Here is a 10,198-nt window from a genome sequence, read left to right on the forward strand (position 1 = left end):
GTGGTCGGCCCAGCACTTAACCTAAGTTTGAAGCTCAGACTATTCATTTTTTTTTTAACTGCTACTAGTTAGACTTGTCCAAAAAAGTGTGCATTCTAAACTCTTTGAAGCTTCCTCAAGATTGATAGAGTGACCTTAAAGAGCTAATCCAACTTACCCTGATTTGTCCCCCACAGATTTAAATTCCTTTATTTTTTTCTTTTACCTTCCAGGCTGCGAGGCTCTGAGAAACTTGTGAACAAACAGGCATTTTTATTTCAGTTCAAGTTACGTTTCTAAGACCTTCATGGATGCTGTACAGATTTGGAAATTTCCTCAGTGCTCCGCTATTGTTCCACTGGAGCAGAGACCTTTGTGCACAACAAGTTTTCAAACCACAGTCTGCAGGAAGCTGGGTTGTATGTGAAGCTCCAACTACATTTTTCCTTCCTAGCATTATTTTGGTACTCCAGAGTATTGGAAGGTCAAGTCATTCTCTGTATTTTGCATGATTTGGCACTTCACGTAAAATAATGAGCAGCTCAGAATTTTGACCTCAGAAGGGGGTTAGGAAAGATTCCACATATACATAGTTCTGTGTTTTAATCACCACCTAAATTGCTTCGCTACGTTTTACATAGATATTGGCAACACAAAATGAATCCGAACCCATTTGCCAGAACCAATAAACAGCATACTTCATCGAGTAAGAATGACAACATTAAGAAAGAAATGCGGCTTCTGTGTACAGAAACTTTTACAAGGCAGTGGTTCTAAGGCAAACTTAGTCTTTAGTCAAATTCTCAAAGGGCATTTTGGATGGATCCAAAAGACTGGAATTGCTTTAGAGAACCTTTAAATGCATCCTGCAAACAGTATCACATATTCTTTTTACACGGCTCAATGCATAGATTCCCATTTCGTTATTTATCTTTTGACCAGGAAAGTGAGCAGTCAAAATTTTACAAGTAATTTTCTCATATAACTAGGTAGGAAGCAACTTTTCAAGTAAAAGGTTACGGTGTCCTTGGCTAGATTTCTTAAAATGCATGGTTGAACATCTTCTTTTGGAATTCTCCATGTACGTTTGCTAGTGATTAAATGAAATGCCAAAAATGTAAAGATTCAAAATGCAAAGCAGACCTTCTTGAGGCCCGGGTTCCCATTTCCTATCAAACTGCAACACCGAATCAATTACGCAGAGGACCCAGCCACCCCCACTGACTGGACTTCCAAAATATGTGAATTAAGCAATTAATGATGCTTACTGAGTGCTTACTTTGGGCAGAGCACTGTACTTAGCATTTAGGGGAGTACAGTATATCAGAGGTGGTAGACTCGATCCCTGCCTTCAAGGAGTTTACAATCTAGTTTCCATTCTACCTAGCTGGCTGCAGGCTGTCTAATCTCCAGAAGAATCACCACTGGGAAAAAAAGGGTGGGGGGGGACTCCTAAAAAAGGGGAAAGGATCATTCTGTCATGCCAGAGTATTATGTTAGGCCTGAAATGACTTCCTTCTTCATATTCTGAGTTGTCGATCCTTTCCCAGCATCTCATTCATCAGTGACATAAGTTTTTGAATGTCTGAGTGTCCAAATGATAAATGTCTCTGAGAAAAGTGTTTTCTAAGTCCATTGATTATCTTTCTGCATGTTGCACGTCTGCAGTATTTAGCCCGATTAAAAACGGTAAAGATTTCCTATACTAATTTGGAGGACATGTTCCTCACATTTGGGATCCTTGCCTTGGACAGAGGAGAACACCAAGAAACAAATCACAGAATACATTTTTCTTCCAGACCCGACAGTAAAGATCATTCATCTAACATATATTAACCTTTATTATGTTTATGACATAATTAATAAATTTATGAATTCATATGACCTTTACAAAAGACAAAAATATTGCACCAAATTCAGATACTAGTTATTTGGATTTAATATCAGCTAAACAGATGATCTACAATTATATACATTTGAGGAGTTAAGGCAAAACCAGATGATACCTCTAACACAACAGAAGGCTTGAAAAATAGACATAATTAAAAACAAGGGGATCTCATATCCAGCTAATAAAGTGGTTGTGTCTAAGGCAAGAATCCCTTAGGTTTTTAATAAAGTGGTTATTATAAATCATGTTAATTAAAATTGAAGAATAAAGTGTAAGATTTCCTGCAGGGGGAAACTGTTTTGCAGAATTTTACGGAGTGATCACTTCTAACAATGGTAAGCAAGGGATTTTATTTGTTTGTTTATTTGTTTCTAGAATTATGATCTATTCTTGCTATTAGAAAATATCATTTGGAAAATAGGACTCTTTCACTTGTACAATTAAAATACAACTGTGATGCGATTAATCTCCTTCAGGATAGCCACGTTTGTGATCACTGATTCAAGGTAAATATATGGGTGAACCATCCAGTACGCTAAACGTCGAGAAGACATACAGCCAGTCGTTGAATCACAACCCTGGGTGAGCAAAACAAACTAAGTCCACAGGATCAGAAAGCAAAGATAACCCATAAGTACACAGTTCTTTGGCAGCAACGCGCTAATTCTTGATTGAAGTGAGAACTGAAATTTTCCTAAATCATAACCTGGTTGCCAGTCGTTTCAAAGCAAAAGAATTCCACTTCTCCAATGAATCCAATAAGTCCAGTAAACGAAAACCGAATAAATCTTGCAGGCTGCTGTAGAATGTTACATTAAGCATAGATACGTATTGTCTGCTTTAAGTCTTAATCCAAATATACTTAAACACACCAGAATTTTATGAAACTTCAGAGTAGTTCAGAAAGGCCCAAAAGCCTTCAAGAGAATCCATATTCACCCATGAGAAACCAATAAAGAAACATCAATCCAATGATGATAAAATGATCTTCAAATAACAGAGGAATTGGCTGCTCCACACCTGGATGGATGTCACAGAGAAATCAGACTTTACAGGGGAAACACCAGAAAGCCAGAAAACGTAGAATACTGCCAGCCTCCAACCAGATTACCTTTCTCCAGTTTCAGATACACCTTGTCCTCCTTATCTAGATAGAGTAGGACTCCATTAGTAGCAGCTTCACGAGTTACATCTTTGTCCCCAGCGAAGGCAGAAATTACTGGTTTTCCATTTAACATCAGATTAACCTACAAGAAGAAAATCACTGAAAAGCTCTAGTTAAAGGAGAAATATCTTCTGGGGGTAATGAACAATATGGCGTGGGTGATGGACTGGACAAAATACGTGAGACTCAGAAAATGTATAACCTCCCTTTTCAAATTAATCCATTTTACTCAAATTGGCTGGGGCCGTTAACTCATTGCATTTTTTTATAACTTTGGGGGGGGCGGAGAGGGGGCAGGGGAATTCCTTAAATGCCTCCAAGGAAGCTGCGTGGCTCAGAGGAAAGAGCCTGGGCTTCGGAGTCAGGGGTCATGGGTTCGACTCCCAGCTCTGCCACTTGTCAGCTGTGTGACTGTGGGCAAGTCACTTAACTTCTCTGTGCCTCAGTTACCTCATCTGTAAAATGGGGATTAAATGTGAGCCTCACGTGGGACAACCTGATTACCCTGTATCTACCCCAGCACTTAGAACAGTGCTCTGCACATAGTAAGCGCTTAACAAATACCAACGTTATATTGTTATTATTATTATTATTACTAGCGACGGATGGCCATCTAGCCAATGAGGCCCGGCCTTACCGTGGCACATAAATGAAGACTTCCACTTTATTTACCTCTCCTTTTCCACACAGATCTCTTGGGAATGAAAGAAACCTGAAGCTTGCAGGCATACAAATAAAAAAAAGACCGATGAACTAAGAGAACCAGCTGCATTGAGATTGTGTCAACACCTTCACGGTTAATAATGCAGCAGTGATTAGGAGCAGTAGCTTAGAGAAATTATCGGGCATTAGGAGTGCTTTCTCCTCTATAAAAGTTCATCCAATAAAACACAGCACCGGAGCTCCGATCGACAGAAAAGTTGCAAAGGACACACCCCAAACTGTCTCCACTTTGGCCTTCCCATCCTACGAGCTTTACCTTGCTATACCAAAGCCTCAGTGGTCAGAAAAGTGCTTCAGCAGAGCACCTTTCCCTAGTATATGTCTTTATCTGATCCTCACTTTACTGCAGATAAAAACGAATCAGAGGCTTGAAATATGGGACAGAGCCCAAATTCCTTCACTAGAGAGCACAAGGAAGGTAACTTTCAAGCTGGAAAAGACTTCTTCACAGGCAGGTATTACTGAAAACTTTACACAGCTAATAAATAAGGGGAGTTTAAATGGCCTTCACCAGAACCTTGGAGACTGATGTGCATCTCAATTGTATGCTCAGACAAACCTGTGAGCATGGCTGAGATTTCATTAACCTCTACTCTGCCTTGAGCTTAAAGTGAAGAAGTCTTTGCCGATTTCCTGAGGTGATACCATAAAATCAGAATATTATAGGAACCGGGTTAACTGGAGCCTAACATCGCTGTCACATCTCCTGAAGAAGTAGTTTAGAAATTAAATATAAACTAGCTAGAGGAGTAAAGTACAGATTTCTTATGCAAAAAGCCACAGACTACAAAACGTTGACTAACTTTCCCCATATATTTCCCCATATATTCATTTCCGAGGTTCATTTTATCTCACGTTACCAAAGGTTGATATAAATATGATTTATTCATTTAACAGAACCTTGCAGAGGTGTACTACTCTAGCACACCATCTCACTGTAGGTCCAATGAGTTTTTTTATAAAAAGCACCCACTGACATTTTTAGCATCTTCAGAGAGACTTATTCCACAGAATTACACTAAATTGGGTATTATAATGGCTTCCGCCTATTATGGTTTTGATTTTAATGACTTACTTTTTATATCTAGTCATTTTCAAATGCTCCCACATGACAGTGTGAAGGACAAGTTTGGAAATTAGTTATTTAATAATAATTTAAAAAAACCACTTTTTTGGCTTCTACTTCTCCATTTCACTTGAGAATGAAAATCATTAACAGTTAAGCACAGTTGTTTGTCAGGTTCAAAAACATACCTGGATAGTTTGGCTCTGATAGACTTTAATTACATGAAAACTGAAACTGTAAATTCCTTTCCTTGGTGCTACAAAGACAGACTCCAATGTGAAAAAATTCCCCACATTTACTAGGATCTACGAACAAAAATACACAATAGTCATTAAAACAAGCATCATTATCTGCAAAGATCATTTCTTAAACGATGAGTTACGACGGACATAAAGATAAAACATCCAATTATGATGATTTCCTTCAGGCAGATGTGAAAATCCAGGTTAAAATAATGGTACCTAAAATGATGACTGAAAGGCATTTTAAACCTTGGAGGGTGTGGGAAATATCTGATAACTTGGGAGGGTCGCTAAAATATGAGCTCTGTCTTGAGTGTGCGGGACACAGTCGTCGGGTCTTTATCCTACCATCTCTAAAAATCGGTGCTGGGTCTAGAAGTTATATCTCCAGAATGGCCAATCAGAATCCTTAGAATCCCAGCACGCCACTCTAGAAACACCCCAGCGGAGGGTGGTTCTGCTTGGTGATGTGATGGAATTTATAGCCCTGGTCATCAGCCATATGAGGCTGCCCGTGTACCTGATCCAACTGCAGCTTCTATCTCATCTCTGCTGATGAAGCTGCCGGCCATTCCTCAGTCATCTGAATTTCACGATAAGAGAATTCTGCCTTGACTCAGCCTTCCCAAAACGCTAAAGGATCAATGTTTGTTGACACTGCTTTCGGCAGGCAGCTTTCCCGGGAGCCACGTGTCACTTTTCCCTAACTGCTCATCAGTAACTCTTTTTATTCAAAGCCCGAGAAATTCTGTAGGAGACACTTGTTCCTCGACAATGCAAAAGGGCATGGTGTAATCTAGTATTTGAAGTTGGTCTAGGCAAAGTTTATTGGTTCCGTGAGGCCCGTAATTTAAAAATCTCTATTTCATAATAGCTCTACAGAGCCCGTAAAGCTAATGTGCTACAAAACACCGAAGTGGTGAACTTCAGTAGTAGTATGGCTATCGGTGGACGTATATGTCTGCCGTGAAAACAGTAGCAAAAGAGCCAGGAAAACTGGCAACGAGAGTGCTATTTCCATGCACCTAAGGAGAAAGAGATCTGCAAGTTAAAGTTCCAGAAAATCAGTTACTCCTAAGAGAACAGCTTCGCTAAATTTAAAAATCATATCCCTGATATCTCAAAAGTCAAGAAGGCTCACTTTTAGAGGTTTGAAATCCATATGCCTCCTGAATGCTTCCCCTCTAATGGACAGTGCTGGGCGGCTAATTCGACAATTATACAATGAGAGCAACTGAGCTAAGGCCAGCCTTTTCAACTGATACTAGTAATTAATTTATTTTAATGCAGCTCTTAACTCCCCCTCCCACTGTTTTTTTTTTTGAAGAGGAACAATCAGTCTTCCTTGCACTGTCCTAGAGATCAGTTGTGTTTTGAGATCAAACCCAAGGGGAACCGTTTTAAACAGAAGGGTTATTTTTTCCCCCCACGTCTCTTTGAAATAATATACACTGTTTAGCGTAGGCTTGGTGCTTTTAGCAAAGTAGCACAACTCATTAGTGGTAATGGAAACTGCTGATTAGTGTTGGCTACACATACAGACTGATGTTGACTCTACATTTTAATTAGAGCATCTATCTCAACTATATATTTAAATGCATCATCTTGTTATCTCCAAGATCTATCACTCTCCATAGAAGAAAAAAAAACCTTTCCTTTTTCTTCTAATTGACAGAAAGGTCACAAGAGAAGAACAGGAGTTACACTGAATACGGCAGCGTTCGCAGAATTCTGGCCTAAAAAAAAAATACATTCTCCCTCTTCTTTTGGAATGGAAATGCCGCACTGGAACTCAAAGGGTGTCTTAACTCTCCAAAGGAGAGGGGACATAAGCGTTCATTTCAATCATCTCATATAATTCCTATACATTCGGCCGGGATCAAGGGAGGCGGGAGTCAAATCTCATAAAGGAAATGTGAATATCATCTCCTGTCTTTTCCTTTTCACCTTCCCAAACATAGTCAGATATGCGTGTCCCAAGAGGAGAGGGGGGGTCTCTACGGGAAAAAAGGGGACCTCTTCCTTGATTTATTCGATTATTGAGCGCTTACTGTGGGCAGAGCTCTGCACTGGGCGCTTGATGATACTAAAAGTACCGGTACACCTAGAATTTGGGATGAAATCCTGGAAGAAGTCAGGCATCTCTCTTAATCCTAGCCGATTAAGGTGCTCCTGGGGAAGGACTGAAATCTGGCCCGGGGTTTTAGGCTGGCAAAGCAAAGAGAGAAGTTCAAGTGGCTTGAAATGGCTTGAGCCGCCTTGGTTCGTTCTTCCAAATCAGCTGCTTCCCGACCGGTCTGCAAAACTGCGGCTCGGAGACAGTTCGCCCGAGTGAAGGAAGGAGGGATCTGCCCCCTACCCACTAATTTGCTCCGGGGGGGTCGGGGGGCGGGGGGGTCCCCAATGCAGCGACCGAGCTAGCCGCTTGCCAGCTGTGTGACCTTGGGCCAGTCATTTCACTTCTCTGGGCCTCGGTCACCCCATCTGTCAAACGGGGAGCACCACCTGATTCCCTCCTATTCTCTCGTTCGCTCAGTCGTATTTACTGAGCGCTTACTGTGGGCAGAGCACTGTGCTAAGCGCTTGGGAGAGTACAGTCATTCCAAGCGCTTGATGCAGGGCTCTGCCCATACTAAGCGCTCAATAAATACGACTGAATGAAGGCATGAATGAAGGCACAATTCAGCAACAGAGTCGATCCCCTGTATGGACCCCAGCGCTTAAAACAGCGCTCGGCACAGAACAATGACGGTTCTCGTTAAGCGCTTACTGTGTGCCAAACACTGTACTAAGCGCGGGACACTGTACCAGGCGCAGCTTAGCGGAAAGAGCCCGGGCTTGGGAGTCGGAGGTCGTGGGTTCTAATCCCGCTCCGCCGCTTGCCTGCTGTGTGACCCTGGGCAAGTCACTTCCCTTCTCTGGGCCTTATTGACCTCATCTGTCAAAATGAGGACTAAAAAAACTGTGAGCCCCACGTGGGACGATCCCAGTAGCAGGTATCTCCCCCAGCGCTTAGAACAGTGCTCAGCACATCGGGAGCGCTCAGTAAATACGACCGAATGAAGGCGAGAATGAATGAACAATTCGGCAACAGAGTCGATCCCCGGTATCGACCCCGGCGCTTAGAACAGTGTTCAGCACATAGGAAGCGCTCAGTAAATACGACCGAATGAAGGCGAGAATGAATGAGCAATTCGGCAACAGAGTCGATCCCCGGTATCGACCCCGGCGCTTAGAACAGTGCTCAGCACATAGGAAGCGCTCAATAAATACGACCGAATGAACGCATGAATGAACAATTCGGCAACAGAGTCGATCCCCGGTATCGACCCCAGCGCTTAGAACAGTGCTCAGCACATAAGAAGCGCTTAAGAAATACCTTCATCGTTATTATTCCGCTCAACAAATGCCATGGTTCTCGCGGTCCCCCCCCCTCCCCCCCCCCGCCCCTTGTCGGCTGGGTGACCTTGGGCCAGTCCTTTCACTCCCCCGGGCCTCAGTTTCCCCGTCTGTCAAGGCGGAGGGGGGGGGGGTGAAGACGGTGCGCCCCACCCCAGCGCTTAGAACAGTGCTCGGCCCCTAATGAGCGCTTAACACAGACCAACTCATCAGTAGGATCAAAAAGACTCATATGATCAGGAGCGTTCCCGGGGAGGCAAGTCGAGCTCTGGGGACTTGTTGCTTCCCAGCCCGGTCCGAGGTGCGTCTGCATCCTGGCCCGGGCCGGTCCCGAGAGGGCAAAGGGGGCCTGGCCGGGAGGGAGGAGAGATGTCTCCGAGAGACCCCCGCCCCCCTCCCCCCGGCCTGCCTCGGTGGGGAGAGGGGAGCCTGACCTGGTCGAAGTAAATAATCCTTGTCTTGTTGCTCATCTCGGACGGCTCGTGGTTGGTGCTCCTGACGGCCGAGAAGGCCACCTTGGAGTTGGCGGCCCGGACGGAGATCCCCAGCGGGGACGACGAGGAGCCCTTGGAGTCGGCGGCGGGGTTGGAGTCGCAGACCACCAGGCACTTGCCCTCCAGCACGATGGGCTCCGTGTCGTTCTGCGCCCGGACGGCCGGGCCGGGGAGGCTGAGGGCCAGCAGCACCGCGGGCACCACGCACAGAGCCCGGCGGCCCGACCCCATGCTCGGCATCCTCGCCGGGGCGGAGGGGGCGGCCACCGTGGCACCCGCTGCACCCCGGGCACCCCGGGCACCCCGGGCCCCCCGCGCACTCGTTGCACCGGCCACGGTTGCAGCAGCAGCAGCAGCAGCAGCAGCAGCAGCAGCAGCAGCAGCTGGAGTCCCGAGTCTCGCTTCCCCCGGCAGCTCTCCCAGCCACCGGCGGCGGCTGCAGCAGCTGCAGCCGTTGCAGCGGTTGCAGCAGCAGCAGCAGCAGCAGCAGCAGCAGCGGCAGCCGCCTCGCCCGCACTCCCTCCGATTCTCTGGCTCCGACTCCAAGTCTTCCCTGTCCCTCGCTGGCTGCCGCTCTCTCTTACCTTTGTCCTTTAACGATCTCCCGCGGAACCCCCACCCCCCACCCCACCCCGCCACTCCACCCTCCTCCCCAAAAAGAATCCCGGTGTCCCGTCCCCCCTCCCCTCCCCCCCCCCCCCCCTCTTCCTCGACATCCAGCGGCCCGGACGAGCAAACGAAAATTCCCACCCCCAACACCCCCCGGGTGAATTATTGATGGGGGGCGAGCGGGAGAGACGTCAGGAAGGAGCCCAAAGGTTGGACGCGGCCGTGCTTCCGTCCATCACAGCCCCCCGTCCTGCCAGGGAGTCTATCTGGGGCGTCAAATCGATTAGGGAGGCGGTGGCCGGCCGAGATCCTCCCTGCGCTACAGCCGCCCGGCCGCTGGCCATTCCCACTTTCTCTTGCCGCGATTTCCCCCAAGCGCTCGGTCAATAAGGCGTTCAGCCCGAGGACATCTACTACGGGAGCGGCCATCCGACCCCAGTTTGTTCTCACTTCTCTCTTCCCCTTTTAATCTCACCGCAGAACTTTCCTCCCCATCCTTCCCTCTTGCCCCCACCCCCCGTCTTCTCCTCCCCTCCCCCAATTCTCTTTGCAGGCTGAGAAAACACTCACACACTCACACCCACACTACGCTATCTAGGGAAACACCGTATGCTGTCGGGGTGTGTTTAT

At 46.0% G+C, this 10,198-nt stretch overlaps 1 protein-coding gene across 2 annotated transcripts; it reads right to left on the reverse strand.

Annotated features, from left to right (window-relative positions):
* Nucleotides 1–235: 235 nt before the first annotated feature.
* CBLN4 (cerebellin 4 precursor) lies at nucleotides 236–9,568 on the reverse strand. 2 transcript variants are annotated; one of them, XM_007671403.3, is made up of 4 exons: nucleotides 8,900–9,568; nucleotides 5,013–5,129; nucleotides 2,982–3,117; nucleotides 236–2,890 (listed from the first exon to the last, which is right to left on the reverse strand). In XM_007671403.3, the coding sequence occupies exons 1-4, from the start codon at nucleotides 9,197–9,199 to the stop codon at nucleotides 2,790–2,792; spliced, it is 654 nt and encodes a 217-aa protein (XP_007669593.1). In that variant the 5' UTR covers nucleotides 9,200–9,568; the 3' UTR covers nucleotides 236–2,789. The 2 variants fall into 2 exon arrangements, with proteins under 2 accessions (XP_007669593.1, XP_001509342.2); XM_001509292.4 differs by having other exon boundaries at nucleotides 236–3,117.
* Between the last annotated feature and the right edge of the window lie 630 nt (nucleotides 9,569–10,198).

The sequence above is a fragment of the Ornithorhynchus anatinus genome, chromosome 8 (assembly GCF_004115215.2).
Source record: "Ornithorhynchus anatinus isolate Pmale09 chromosome 8, mOrnAna1.pri.v4, whole genome shotgun sequence".
Classification (NCBI taxonomy): Eukaryota; Metazoa; Chordata; class Mammalia; order Monotremata; family Ornithorhynchidae; genus Ornithorhynchus; species Ornithorhynchus anatinus.